Genomic DNA, 14,525 nt, shown 5'->3' with positions numbered 1-14,525 from the left:
CATCTCCATGATTCATGATAGGCCTCTCAGACTATCACCAATTGTCATCCGTCAAGGTGATGGCCCTTCGAGTCCATGACGTGACCATTCCGAGGATCGCCCAATAAGGAACTATGTCCCTGTTGGGCGTGAGCAAGGGCTAGGCCTCGCTTCTAGAATGATATCCTGTTTCGATTGCTGGCGTCTCCTATTTTCCTCCTATTTCTTTTCTTCTCGGCTGGGTTTCCGTTCACAAAGCTTAGCTAAATACTTACTGCTTTTGGAAATATGTGACGATCTAAATCTAATCCCTATGAAATCATCTATCAAATTCAGACTTCAATTTGTCCATGGGAGCTCCCTCTATTCAGCATCATATCCCGTAGTTGATTGTCGGAGACGCATTCCGAGTCCATTCATCCTTGACCTGGCCCGTTGACCCTTTGACCCTATTCACCCCGAACTTTATGTACATGTTCCTCTACAAGATACAAGATACAAGATCCAAGATCCAATGCTACGACACAGAAATATACACATTGCCCACAGATGCCAGGTACTATACATAATGGATACGTTGCTGTTTCAATTGCTTCGCTTCGCTCCGCAATTCAAATCAACAGCGAAAACACCACACCTGACGAGCGCACCGTTCATCCGGTTCGCACCCTTGACCCGGCCCCTTCTCTTTTTCGGTTCCGTTTTGCATTTCACTCTGTTCCTGACCCTGTTCGCCGTTTGGTTCCGTTGTCTTCCGGTGTTTGATAAACTCCCACGCCCGACTTCGACGGGATTTGGTCTCTGCAACTGCGTCCACCGTGCTGGTCGGGAGCGCCGTGTGCGATGGTTCGCTGGGAGGAAGAACACCCTGTTGACATTGGAGTCGGCGGGCTTCGACAACGCGACGGATTAAATCTATCCGACCGTTAGCTCTCTCTCTCTCCTTCTTGGTTGACAGACCGTGTGTCATACGGGCAAAAGTCTCCTCGATGTTGACTGTCTCGCGAGCGCTGGTCTCCATAAACCCGCAGCCATGCTTGCGCGCATAGGCCAGTCCGTCGCGGGATGTCACCGCGCGACCGTCCTTGAGATCGCATTTGTTGCCCGCGATGACTTTGACCGGCGGTGGCATGCCTACGTGGCCGAGACCCCCATATCGATTCCCCAACCTCTGGCGCAGTTGCTGGTTGTCCTCGACGCGCTGTTCCGCCTCCATATCAATCATCTCCATGAAATGATCCAGCGTTTCAAGACTCGACGGGTTGGTGATATCGTAAACTAGGAGGAAGGCATCTGAACTCAGGGTCGAGGCAGACCATAGCCCCCGGTACTCCTCCTGGCCTGCAGTATCGGTGATGGAAAGGACGTAGGGGCGACCGTCGACGGTGCGAGTGACGGAGTAGGAATCCTCTGGGCCCGATTAGAAGTGGAAGGGCATTGGAAGGGCGTGGGAATGGCGCAATACCGATTGTTGGATCATATCTAGCAATGAAATATTAGCACTAGGTTTCCAAGACCAGGGAGATATCCTTACTCGTGAACCCATTGACTACGGACCAGCCGCATCGTGATTGAAGATTTGCCTGCATCCCGATTTGATCAGATCTCGATCGCGCGAAACCCGGAAACATGGCACCGAATCACGGAGTCAGGAAATTCCCAGGAGACAAGAGAAGCAACATACCACATCCACCATCTCCGCAGATGGTGATTGAGATCTTGTCCATGGCCAATGGACATTATTGGAGAAAGAGTGAGGAGGGGAAATGGGGAATGTTGACAGGGGTTTATTTATATAATAGGGGCAATATATACTAGCTCTATATATATACTACATAATATAGCCCTGGGAGCTCTCTATCTTTGACTGTAGCTAATACTATATACTATAGTAACTCTTCCAGTCTACCATTGCCATTGCCATTGTCATTGTGAGGGTTTGCGCATGGCATGGCATACACTTCATACAGGACACCTTTCTACAACCTACAACCTACAATTTAGCATATATATAGATACAGATATAGAATCAAGAAAGGGAAATAGAAACAGAAACAGAAACAGAAACAGAAACATAAACAGAAAGAATACATAAATAAACAAGATCCAACACCTACAAATCCTGGATGGCAAATCCCCATATATCAAGATTGGCGAGTACTTCTCCACATCATTGGAGATATCAAGTTCTCTTCTCTTCTCTCTCACACACACACCCTCTCGCCAGTCTCCTCCTCCTCCATCTCTCTAATATATCGAACATTCCTTTTGATAAACAATTTTCAAGCATATTTCGACGGCAATTCTCACTTTTGCCCAGGGTGTCATCCTGCGGGGCGATGGAACTCGGTCTGGGCCACAGATATTTTAACCAACATGAACAGCTTCAACTTGGACTATGATGACGAACATCAGGTTCCCTCACAACCCACCAATCCGCCATATACAACCTTTTCCAATCAGAATAATTATGCCTTCAGTGCCATGCTATCCCAGGATGCGGATCTCCCGCTCCAGAACTTCGCACGCTCACAGCCGTCGGACCTGGAGGGACCGAGGTCTAATGCCATGCTCACATACGACGGGATTCCGACCTCGGGTATTTCAATGCCAATGAATACGAATGCTACCAATGCCTATTCCTACGATATCCCAGCCACGTACCCGGCTATCATGGGGTTGCCTCCGCAGATGGATCATTCACAGTTTCAGTCTGCATATCCGCCTTTCCCACAACCTATGCCGCTACCCCAATATTCCGAGCCCGCTCGGCCAGCGCCCAAGGAACGATATGATACAAGCACCGACTCAACAGCAAATTTCGAGGACTCCGACTTCTCGGGTCGCACGAGCGACTGGTCACAGGCGCAGGCGCCGGTGCAGGTGCAGCGGGCGCAGCGACAACCTCCAGAGCGCCGCCTGCCTGTTGGCCAGCCGTACCGTCCATCGCAACCGGTGGCTATCCAGCCCAAGAAACCCGTTGTTACTAAAGGTGAGTTGTGTCTGTGTCTGGTAACTCCCTCTTAGCTCCGTCCCATGGTATGACTGACGTGGGACCGTGCAACCAGAGGATTTCGCGCCGGGGCTAGCAAAGCCCGATATTGGCAAGACTGAACATACCGGCATTTATTCAACGACTGGCTTTGACGTGCTGGGAGCGTTGGTAAGTCTTCCATCTCCATGGAGAGTATCCGACGATATATTAACCTTATTCAGGGCCGTGTGGCTATGCGACCCAACCCTAAAATCAACATTGGCGCGGTCGATCTCTCATGTGCCTTTGTGATGTGTGACATCTTGGTCGAGGATCATCCAATCGTCTATGTATCAGAGGCCTTTGAACGACTGACCGGCTATACTAAAGATGAAATCGTTGGCCGGAACTGTCGATTTCTCCAAGCACCCGACGGCATAATCAACTCTGGTGCCAAGCGGACCTTTGTCGATGGACAGACCGTCTATCGGCTGCGGTCAACCATCGACGATCGCAATGAGATCCAGGCCAGTATAATTAACTACCGCAAGGGTGGACAACCCTTCATGAATCTCATCACGATGATCCCCATCCAGTGGGACTCGGATGTTTATCGGTATTATGTCGGGTTTCAGGTCGATCTGGTTGAAAAACCCGATGCTGTGAGGGGAAGGAATCCTGGTATGCTTTGCATTCCTCGTGGCGAGTGCCCTCACTAACATTGGATAGATGGTAATTATACCATAAACTACCAGCGCGATCATCTGCCACAGTATATAGTTCCACCACAAGATGCGCGCTCCTCACGACCAGACCTCGTGTTGCGATATGGCCATGACGAAGTGACTAACATCCTCAACGCCATGGGTGCAGCTGGCAATGATGTCAACCGGCACTACCTGGACCGCATTCTGGTTGAGAATACCGATGATGTGATCCATGTGCTTTCATTCAACGGTGAATTTCTGTATCTGTCGCCCTCTTGCCACAAGATTCTGGAGTACGATCCGGCCGAACTGATCGGCAAGACCCTGTCCGCCATCTGCCATCCCAGTGATATTGGTCCTGTAATACGTGACTTGCGAGGGAGCACGACAACCGCTCCAGTGAGTGTCGTGTATCGTATCAGACAAAAGCACCAAGGATATATGTGGTTCGAGAGTCACGGCGCCTGGCATATCGATCCGAATCAGGGCCGGAGGTACCTTGTCATGACCGGCCGCCCACGACCCGTCTACTCCTTGGATCAGATTGCCCGCCTGGGCTCATCCGCCGCGCTGGCCGAGAATGACATTTGGGCCAAGATTTCTTTGTCTGGTGTGATTCTGTTCGTTACTACCAAGGTGAAGCCGGTGCTCGGCCGCTCGCCTGACGATTTGATTGGTAAAGGCATACAAGAGATTATGGAGCCTGAGACTGGTGGCAATGCCACGATCACACAAGCCCTGGAGGCTGCCTGTGGTGGACAAGGAGCTGGCCTATCCACCGTTACAGGTAGCGACAAGGAAACGAATGAACCACCCTCATTCAAACACAAAATATGGCATAAGAAAGGCCATGCCCTTTCAGCACATACCACATTGTACACCGGCGATACACCGAAGGGGATAAAACCGACCTTCCTCGTCGCCCAGATACGATTCGCTCGAGCCTCTCCTCCATCCGCCACCGCCATCTCAGCCGCCGAAGACAACAGTCTCGCTACGCTTACCGGTACTGCACGCAACACAACACTTACCGTCGATAACCCCACCCCGCCCCAGCAGTACGGTGCCCTTGGTCAACGCATGCCCGATCTAGCGAACCTGATCGGCCTCAACGGTCTGCCCAGTGGCAACCGCAGCATTTCTCCCTCTACCGACCCAGCAACCTTCTTTACAGAGCTCAATCCCACGCGCGGATCGAGCTGGCAAATCGAGCTGCGCGAGCTAGAGAAGCAGAACCGCACTCTGGCCGATGAACTGCAACGTCTGCTGGCTCGCCGCAGGAAGCGTAAGCGCAAGCAAGGCGCTAATGCGATCGAGAAGTTTTGCGCCATGTGCAACACAAAGAACACCCCCGAGTGGCGGCGTGGTCCGAGTGGAAACCGGGATCTTTGCAATAGCTGTGGTCTGCGGTGGGCGAAGCAAGTCCGTAGCCAGGCGCAGGCGCAGGCTGCGGCTTCTTCAATTACAGTGGACTGATGGTGAGTATATAAACTTGGGGTTTTTTTTTTTCAATTGATTGCCTTCTCCATCAGAAAGGCTGGTTTCTTGATACCCTTCCATTTATTTGACTGTCGAAATTGACACATGCTACTTTTGAGCGCTTGGACATTTGGATTTTCCTTCCGTACATGTCTTCTTATATACAGTTTGAGATTGCACTCCGAGGCTAGCTAGTATTGCGGCTAGTAATGATAGCAAAGCTGGACGAAAAACAGCCCTTTTATGAGTCGAAATGTTGGATATATATATTACAAAAAACCCCCGAGAAAGGACCTCCAGTGTATCAGTCCAAGAAACTACAGCTTCTTGGCCTTGGGACTTTTTCCACGAACAGCCAGCCACTGCTCCAACCAGCGCCTCTCCAACTCCACGCGTTTCCGGTCCTGAACACCAGAAGTGACGTCCACACCACCACGCTCCTCAACGGCAATCCGCACCTCAGTAGCATTCATAGCCGAAACCCCTCCACCACGAATCATCCCATCATCATTAGCCAGGTACTCGACATGCTTCGCCAGCCGAGGCCGGTAGATCAAACCAGCAAGCGCCTCACCCGCAGTCCTATTATGATGCTTAACCAGACCAAAAACAGCACAAGCACGCAACACATCCGCAGAGCTCGCACCGGCGACCCAGACAGGATCCGCAAAACACTTAGCAAGCAAAGCCAACTGCTCCGCACTGCCCGCCTTGAGCAAATGCACCGAGCGATCCTTATTCTCCGCAACAAACGCATCTAGCGCCGCGAGTTTGCGTACCGTAGCAACACCGCGCTCCTTCTCCACCTGCGAGGGCACACGACACGTCGCGGGCGTAATAGCAGAGCCGAAAAACGGAACGATAAGCGGCGTGAGTTCCCCGCAGACGATCAGGATCATCGTGAAGGGGATCATGCGGCGGACATCGCGGGCTGAGCGGCGGACGAGCTGGAACTGCGCGCGGCCGAGCTTGGATTCTTCTGTTATTGATGGCGCGCTACGGTGGTGGATGTTGTGTGGGGATATAGGGATATAGGCGGGTAGACCTATTTTTCTCCGTAGAGGGAGCGAGGCACGGTAATTGTGGTAGACATTCTTCAGGCCTGTTTTGTAGAAGGTGAGGTACGCACGACCGATTCCGACAAGGCGTTTTAATTTGTCCGCTGCGCCTGCGGAGGGGCTTAGGGGGGATGGGGTTGTGAGCGTGGCGGGGTGGGTGCTGATTGGGGCATTGATTTCAGATTTGGAGGGAGTTGAGACGGTGGTTGTGGTAGGAGGTGACGGGGAGGGTCGGCGAGATTGCTGACTGGAGGAGGTTGAGAAGAGCTGGGATTGCGCGCGGATGGGCAGCAACTGGAATTGGGGGCGAGGGTGGATACAAGAGTGATTCCACGATCTTAATTGAGCGTGGAGCGCTCGCTGGCCCCGTGTTATATTGGCCATTGTTGTGTTGATGAGAGAAGATGAAAGGCTGATGGTTGCACAATGTTATCAATTGTTGACACCTTAGGCATCGATATCAAGATGATGTCTGGGAATGTCTAGCACTAAGAGTATTAGGGTATTTAGAGGATCATCTACTATGATACTCGAGGCTAAGAGTTCATAAGTTGAAGAAAAACGGAATTCGTTAGAATGCTACATATGCTCGAACTATTTTGTAGGGTAATGTACACCAATTGAATCAAGACAAGACCTATTCTGAATGAAGTTTAATGTTTTCGATGAGCCCATTGCCCAGCCGCGCGATCTCGTTCAGAATAGCAGTCTGGTTGATTACAACCTCACCCTCAGTATCACCTGGGGCAGTTGAGTACGCCGTCTTCAGATTCCAGGTTCGCGACTTCAGAGTCTGCGGGTTCCAAAGGCCAGCAATCACTGCACAACGATCGTCTCCGTGGAAGAGCAGAATGCTCTGGCCGTAACAGGCTTGCACATCACAGACAAACGACTTGATGGTCTGCATCATTCCGGCACGGGGTTCGGCCAAGTTCTTGAATTTGGGTGTCGAGGAACGGCTAAACAGCTTTGGGCGAAGATGGATGACAAAGTCATAGGGAGCAAGCGAGGTATCAAAAAGCTCGGAAACTTCCATATCATGGGTTTTGCTCCGTAACAGGCTTACTGCTGCTTTGGTCAGGCTGGACATTCGAGCAGCCACAACCTTGGAGGGCATCTCATATTGGGTCCAGGTCACTCCTTCGGTGTCGAGGTCAGAGGCGACGAAAAGAGCCAGAGTGTTCATCGCAGGGTCGATGCTGCGCCAAGCTGTGAAGCGAGTGCGGATATTTGCCGTCACTTGTGGGGCCAGATCACCTCCCAGGTCAACAATGAACGGCTCCTGCTGCCAGTCCCACCGAGAGAGGGAGTGGAGAGTTCTCAGGAATCCGGTCATGACAGACGAGGGACATTCCCAAGGGTTAGGTTGGGTGAAGGTGCGAATTACCAGCAATTCAACCAACTCTTCGCTGACCTGGGCAGTGAACAGGTGAGAATTAAACCATTGTTTGGTAAGACGAATGGTGGGCGACAACAGTGGAAAGCGCGTGCAGAGGCTTCGGAGTGCCTGTGTCAAGCGCGGAGTCTGGACAAAGGTTTTCTTGTAGGCGAAGAGAGCATAGGCGGCCTCTTCTCGCTCCCGGGGACTCAGATTTCGGTCCTTGAGATTGCGCTCGAGTAGGATTTGTTCACGTTCGTGGTGAATTCTCAATCGGAACAACACACCAGAGGAATGGGGAATTTCCAAATAAGCATTGTTGATCACCTTGCTCGATTCATTTTCGAGGCCCACACGGCAAGATGAGGCTGCACCTGAAGATTCCAGAGAGTCTCCAATCTTCAAAAGGAATGCAACCTTGGTCATTTGGATAGCAGCAAAGTCATCAGGCCAACGCGAGGAGCTTTCAAACTGAAGAACAACGTCCGTGGGTCCCGTTGGTCTGAGGGAGGTATAACGAAGAAGCGAACTGGCCGGGGCCAAATGACGTACCTCCAGTGGCACCTCGTCCATACCGCGAATGGATTTCTCGAGATCCTTGAAGGCATTGTCGATTGACTGGAAAGCAGGGCTGGAGTATGCCAGAATGCCATCGCCATGCTCTTTGAGGAGCTCGTCATATTCATCACCAACAAATGCAAATTCATCGGTGGTGATTTTGAAGTGCCGTTGGAGGATATACTCCAAAATCTGATAGATGATAGACGTCTCCGACTCATCAGACCACACAAGACTCTCTAGGATGCTGCCATCCTTGAATCGTCGAAGCTCCGATTTTTCACCCCAGAAAGCCTGGAAGGAAGCAGACTCTTCTTTTTCTTCTGCAGCAGGGCCGTGGTCGACAATTCGTCCGACGTTTTCGGCGTTCAGCAACAGTCCCACGGACACACCCTGACTCGACCGTTTGGGCTGCTTGGATTTGACCGACCACGAATCAATGGCGTGGCCCACAATAGAGACAAGTTTGACTCTGTCTCCCAGAGCCCGGGAAAGAACATTATACAAAGCATTCTGTTCGTGAAGAGCGCGGAGTGTGTCTCCATTGAATGACTTGGGGAATGAGATCAAGCGGTCAAATCTGAGGACTGGCTCGTCAACCTTGAGAATGAAAACCTTATCAAAGTTGTCCTCTCGTGACTCGTTGAGCATTTTTAGGGTGATGGCGGCTTCGTGACGCAGTGTTGTGTATGACCAAGGCGTCATTTTGTAAAGTATGTTCAACCCTCTGCGGCCATCAAAGACAACAGGTACTCCGGAAGGAACTGGGACCTCATGGCCGAAGAATAGAGGAGTGGTTAAATCCCTGCCGGCCAAAAACTGAATAGTGGCTTTGAAAATTTGATAGCAGCTGTATGATGGTAGCAGGACCGGTTGTCCAGTTGGACCACCGCCCTCAAACAGCAAAGACAGGAGTACAGTCCATTCGAAACCACCAAAGCCTCCATTCTGGAAGGGGGTATGGAAGCCTCTTTGTTGCAGCCAAGTGCGGCCAAGAATGCATGCGTCGCTGAAAGAATCGCACTTCTTGGAGGCCGAGTAAACAGACTTGTGATAGAGAGAAACTGTGGCATCGGACCGGAGGCTGGCATTGTAATACGAGGTCGGTTCGCCGATCTCCGAGTTATTGGAGGCCTGTCGGATATTGCTTTTGAGTGGGAGCGTCCTTGTGATTGGGAACAACGTAGGATCGATTGCGGTCAGAATCCGGATTGTAGGCCTGGAAGATTCGGCTTGACGTGGTTCCAACAAGATAATAGGTCGGAGACTGTCTCCATCCTGAGGACCAAATTTGATATCAAACCCGAGGGTGTTCGCGGTTTCTTGAACCCCAGCGGCCACACACGCGATATAGTAGGCCCGCTTGTGGAAGTATCTGAAGTTGACATAGTCCTTCTCCTGGAAGAGCGAACTTGGCATAGTGATTGCCAGATCAATTGGGCGCGACGCCAAATTGCGAGCGCCTATCTTCAGCGCAAAGCTACCTACCACGTTGATGTTCGCTGGCTTTGCGTATGCCATACTGTACTTGACATCCTTGCTCGGTCGAGGCTCAGGCCATGGGACCACCAGACCAGAAGCACGTAGCTCCTTCTCGGCATCGGGGACAGATTGTGGAGACTTTTCGGGCAGGCCTTCAATAGCGGTTTTGATCTGCTGCAGTGTATCCTGAACCTTTGAGACTTGCTTGCTGTAGTTAGGTCTCAATCCCGCCAGCAGCTCGTCCATTTGCAGCTTGAAGAAACTGGACTTGTAAAAGCCGCTGGCCATTGCAAGCTCTGCGGAGCGCTCATCTTTGCCTCGAGCCGGGTTTCGCTTCTCGGTCACTTTCGATGTCTTTTTCGTCGAAGCGCTAGTAACAGCATTCTCCGGGGAAGGACTGAGCTTTCTGCGCTTGGATGTGTGGTCCGACATTTCGTGAGCGTAGCAGTTGTCAGTAGAGGCCCTCGAGATTTTTTTTTGGCGATAACGGTATTGTATCTGGTAAATAGTTACCGTACGGCTGACTCACTCGTAATTTATCAGGTACCGGAGCATCGCCGAAGTCGCTGAGTGGAGGAATCGCATCATTTACCTTACAGTCTTTTTTTTTCCCTCTCTCTATTATTCTAGAGCAATTATCTGCAATAGATCATAAATTCCACCTGGTTTCTATTTTCAATTGAAAATGTTGCAGGCTTTGGGAGGACCTGTGCCTCCAAACACTGACCATGTATGGCTAACTCCCCGCAACCCCTCCATGACTCTTCTAACATTTACAAGGCCGTCAGTGTATCGCTTCCATCATGGAGGGAAAGCATCGGCTACGAAGAAGGAGAAGCTTGGGTGATAGACAAGATGCAATGCGGTTATCCCCGATTCTTCGTCCATCCTATTATTCAAAAGCTCGCGCAGGAGATTGTTCGCCGAGTCGGTGACCCCAACCTCGAATCTGCAACCCTATTCGCCTCAGTCAAGTCAGCGCGCATCTGTCACTCTTTTTTGCTTAGCAAAATCCCTGCAGATCAGGCATACAAAGTACGGATTGTCAACTTCGTCCCATCCCCGCATACCGAATCCGGATCGACAGTGACATCTTCCTTGTCGTGTGTCATTTACCCAAAAGAATACGCCTCCATTACCAAGCAGGTATGGCAACACTCGGGCAATGGCATCTCCAGTCGACGAGGTGAGTTCTGCCTTGGAGCATTGGAGGACGGGTTCTTGGTGGAAGACAAGGGCCTTGCGACTGCGGAGTCAGTCTCCCAGCGTCCTTGTAAGGGACCCCGCAGATACCAAGGTATCAGTAAAGGGAGAAAGGGCTCTGTTGGAGAATCTCCTCCCGAATCAAACACCGAAGACGGCGGCCGAGACTATGGTCAGTTTATTGAGGAGCGGTTTGGCCGAAATCTGAGCACTTCTCTCGCCAACCAGGCCAAGCTGGCTGTTCGCAAACGTATTGCGGGTGTCTTGACTGCCAATGCTGAACTGCCAGAAGCCTTAAAGACAGCTTCATCAGAAGGCCGAGTCGCCGGTATCTCCGAGGAGGATGTCTATCTTTACCCTGCGGGTATGAGCGCTATCTTCAACGCTCATCAGACCTTACTGGCTACTAGAGGCGAATTGCCCTCAATTTGTTTCGGGTTCCCTTACACGGATACATTGAAGATTCTCCAAAAGTGGGGACCAGGCTGCGTCTTCTATGGTCACGGCTCGTCGGAAGATCTGGATGATCTGGAATCTCGACTGAAGGCTGGTGAGCGTTTCCTTGGGCTTTTCACCGAAGTACCAGGTAACCCTCTTCTCAAAACACCGGACCTCAAACGGATTCGCGCTTTGGCAGACCAATATGGCTTTGCGGTGGTGGTCGACGAAACTATCAGCAACTTTATAAACATCAACGTTTTGCACTTGGCCGACATCGTTGTCAGCAGCTTGACCAAGATTTTCAGCGGAGATAGCAACGTCATGGGAGGAAGTGCTGTGCTCAACCCTCAAGCGCCGTATTATGCGGCCATCAAGGAGACATATAACCAGGACTACGAAGATATCTACTGGGCTGAGGATGTCGTGTTCCTGGAGAGAAACAGCCGTGATTTTATTGCTCGCATTGAACAGATCAATGCTACCACTGAGGACATTACAGCGATGCTGAAGGAGTCCCCCCTAGGTAAGCATGCATTTACCTGGAGTGAGAGCTATACTGACAATTTCACAGTGAAAGATGTTTACTACCCGAAATACAGCCCCTCGAAACCACTATATGATAGTCTCCGCAATGCCAATGGTGGTTATGGTGGTCTCTTCTCTGTGACATTCCACACCACAGCCGAGGCGATTGCCTTTTTTGACACCATCGAGGTTTTCAAGGGACCCAGCCTTGGGACCAATTTTACATTGAGGTGAGTACGCAAGCCCTCTGTCTTGGGTTTTACTAACTTTTCAGCTCTCCATACGTCCTCCTGGCCCATTACGGCGAATTAGATTGGGTAAGTACACCACGCGAATGTTGACCAGGCCATGACTAACATGCATCAGGCGAGAACCTTCGATGTCGATCCGGATCTAGTGAGAATCAGTGTTGGATTAGAAGATGCAGCCGACCTGCGCGCCCGGGTACAACGGGCCTTGGACGCAGTGCAAAAAGTTGGGCAGGCAAGTGTATAGTCTACCCCAATTCAATCAAAGTTGGCCTGTGCATTACACAAGAACTTGGACTTTTCAGGTTCTGGAATATCCAGATCCGTAGATTGCGGTATATATCATATAAAGCAGACCGTAGATTATCACACTGTACCATGAAAAAAAAAGAGATCCTGCTCCGAGCCTTTCACTGTCCAAACGCCAAACAAAAGCACTTTAATCTGCTAAATGGTACGATCCAGCAGGTCATCCCCTATGGTACTCACGGCCCGGCTTGTGACGCCCAGGTCTCCACTAGCGGTTTTTCTCAAAGCCTGTCGCATGGTCTCTATATTGAGGTCGCCCCCAAAACTGGACGAGATTGGGCTTTGGGCAACACTAGAAGTAGGGAACCGAGTAGGAGACATATCAAGCCCTCTGAAGGAAGTCGCACGGCTTGTTGGCGGCGAAGTGCCGAGTCCACGCGAAGAAGATGGAGAGCGCAATGGAGACGGAGATTGATTGAAATCTGCTAGGCGCCCCCGAGATATTAAGCCAGCATGAGCTTCATTTGTTTCTGCATGCTCGGCGTTGACAACGTCGGCAAAGGAAATAAAGCTCAGCCGACGTACGTCCGCCGTGTCCAGTGCGCCATAACTGGACGTGAGTTCATCTCCATCGAGCTGGCCCAAGAGATGATCAATGCTGGAAGACGACATTGACTGCTCTCCCGATGGACCACCTGCTGGCTGATGTAGGCTATGTGTGACAATCTCGACCGAATCTGGATCGAGGTGGTCATCTGTGATCGCGGCCGAGGATGCTTCTAGGACCGGTGGAATATAGTTATCGGTTCGAATATGCGTAGGGATCGAAGGCGACGCCTGCGCTGGCACTATATCTTCCACGTCTCGTTCGAATATCTGAGAGGCGGGGGAATGTATACGAGACGGCAGATAGGATGAGCTTTCAGGCGACGAGGGGTGTCGCATGTACTTGGGCGAATCATGATTTGGTGTTCGCAGGCCTTCGAATGACCTCACAGGCGATATGCAACCTTTGTCGCTTTGATTGTCCCATGTGAGAGCAGTGGGCTTCGCTCGTGTACTCGCTTCAGCCTCGTTTGGCTTCTCTGTCTGGGCTGCAAATCTCGACATTTCGATATCCGACATTTCGATAAGATGAACTAACAAAATCTGGACATAATCAATAAAGTAGAGTATATGGGTATATGGGAGTTAGCAAAAGTCTTGATGACATCTGTGAGACATCGTAACTGGAGTAGACCAGGTGACAAGCCCCAACGGGCCCAAACGGGGAGGATTATTACCTACTTGGGGCAGTACGTAAGGACGGAGATAAGTTGTATTCGGTACTTTGGAAAGGCACTCACAACAAAGGCCTATCAGGTACCGGATACATACGTATATTTCAATACGGTATTGCAAATACACCCAGATCAGGGTCACGAGACCAGGGGAAAAGTTCGGGTTCGAGCGCAAGAGACGCCAACACGTCCAGTCCTTCCACCCCCAAATTCACTCTTCCGTTTAGGTTGGTTGAATCATTGCAACCACTATCTATGCAGACTTACTAACCCCTTCTCTTCCATCATTTTAGTTTCTGATCAATCCCCCCCATTGACCAGAAGCAATGGCGACCTTCATTGCCGCGACGAAGCGGCCATTTCTCACATTGCCATTCCTTATTCCCTCCTTGTCGGATTCGCTGGCTTTAGGCTTCCGACGAAACCAATCTTCATACCGACGAACCAAGCAGCGACTACGTGTGAAGCCAGACTCCTCATTTGACCCGTCTAACCTGGGTCACGATCACATTATCCACAACCCGCCATCGAGTGCTCCAAATGCCTACCACACCCCATCCAAATTCCTGCCAGCCGATGATGTTCGGAAAGCATCAATCCTCTCTTCCACTGCGACCCCCAATGCCGACGATCTTCCCGGTGTCTACAAGTCCGTGCCCGAAAGGAAATACCACCTCACCCCTTCGGATATTGAAGAAATCCGCAAACTCCGCATGAACGATCCCATGACCTGGAGCCGAAACAAGCTTGCCAAACGGTTTGAATGCTCGCCCGTTTTTATTGCCATGGTTTGCCAGGCAAGCCCAGAGAAGAGAGAGATCCAGGCCCGGATCTTGGAGGCCGTGCAATCGCGATGGGGACCCAAGCGCCGCATGGCCAGAGAGGACCGTCAACTGCGGCGCGAGGCCTGGGGACGAGATGCATAGTGGCAGCATGATACTTCGGGGGGGGGGGGTGCTTTGTA

At 51.1% G+C, this 14,525-nt stretch overlaps 7 protein-coding genes across 7 annotated transcripts; 3 read left to right on the top strand and 4 right to left on the bottom strand.

Moving 5' to 3' along the window:
• Positions 1–595: 595 nt before the first annotated feature.
• LCP9604111_6903 (putative RAS small monomeric GTPase) lies at positions 596–1,545 on the bottom strand (the record flags this gene model as incomplete). The annotated part of the gene is made up of 3 exons (XM_039074876.1): positions 596–1,389; positions 1,445–1,461; positions 1,514–1,545. 3 exons carry the CDS (start codon positions 1,543–1,545, stop codon positions 596–598), a joined length of 843 nt encoding a protein of 280 aa, XP_038927204.1.
• Positions 1,546–2,355: 810 nt separating this feature from the next.
• lreA (uncharacterized protein) lies at positions 2,356–5,136 on the top strand (the record flags this gene model as incomplete). The annotated part of the gene is made up of 4 exons (XM_039074875.1): positions 2,356–2,971; positions 3,048–3,142; positions 3,196–3,634; positions 3,683–5,136. 4 exons carry the CDS (start codon positions 2,356–2,358, stop codon positions 5,134–5,136), a joined length of 2,604 nt encoding a protein of 867 aa, XP_038927203.1.
• Positions 5,137–5,456: 320 nt separating this feature from the next.
• LCP9604111_6901 (uncharacterized protein) lies at positions 5,457–6,581 on the bottom strand (the record flags this gene model as incomplete). Its single annotated transcript, XM_039074874.1, has 1 exon — positions 5,457–6,581. The coding sequence occupies one exon, from the start codon at positions 6,579–6,581 to the stop codon at positions 5,457–5,459; it is 1,125 nt and encodes a 374-aa protein (XP_038927202.1).
• A 253-nt stretch (positions 6,582–6,834) lies between these two features.
• LCP9604111_6900 (rRNA-processing protein UTP22) lies at positions 6,835–10,047 on the bottom strand (the record flags this gene model as incomplete). The annotated part of the gene is made up of 1 exon (XM_039074873.1): positions 6,835–10,047. One exon carries the CDS (start codon positions 10,045–10,047, stop codon positions 6,835–6,837), a length of 3,213 nt encoding a protein of 1,070 aa, XP_038927201.1.
• Positions 10,048–10,300: 253 nt separating this feature from the next.
• LCP9604111_6899 (cystathionine gamma-synthase) lies at positions 10,301–12,279 on the top strand (the record flags this gene model as incomplete). The annotated part of the gene is made up of 5 exons (XM_039074870.1): positions 10,301–10,345; positions 10,396–11,782; positions 11,831–12,014; positions 12,059–12,101; positions 12,151–12,279. 5 exons carry the CDS (start codon positions 10,301–10,303, stop codon positions 12,277–12,279), a joined length of 1,788 nt encoding a protein of 595 aa, XP_038927200.1.
• Positions 12,280–12,479: 200 nt separating this feature from the next.
• On the bottom strand, positions 12,480–13,406 carry LCP9604111_6898 (uncharacterized protein; the record flags this gene model as incomplete). Its single annotated transcript, XM_039074869.1, has 1 exon — positions 12,480–13,406. One exon carries the CDS (start codon positions 13,404–13,406, stop codon positions 12,480–12,482), a length of 927 nt encoding a protein of 308 aa, XP_038927199.1.
• A 481-nt stretch (positions 13,407–13,887) lies between these two features.
• On the top strand, positions 13,888–14,487 carry LCP9604111_6897 (mitochondrial 54S ribosomal protein mL58; the record flags this gene model as incomplete). Its single annotated transcript, XM_039074868.1, has 1 exon — positions 13,888–14,487. One exon carries the CDS (start codon positions 13,888–13,890, stop codon positions 14,485–14,487), a length of 600 nt encoding a protein of 199 aa, XP_038927198.1.
• Between the last annotated feature and the right edge of the window lie 38 nt (positions 14,488–14,525).

Source organism: Penicillium roqueforti (assembly GCF_015533775.1).
Source record: "Penicillium roqueforti strain LCP96 04111 chromosome Unknown scaffold_19, whole genome shotgun sequence".
NCBI lineage: Eukaryota > Fungi > Ascomycota > Eurotiomycetes > Eurotiales > Aspergillaceae > Penicillium > Penicillium roqueforti.
The sequence above is the reverse complement of the archived record's forward strand: the minus strand, read 5'-3'. Positions and strand labels throughout refer to the sequence as shown.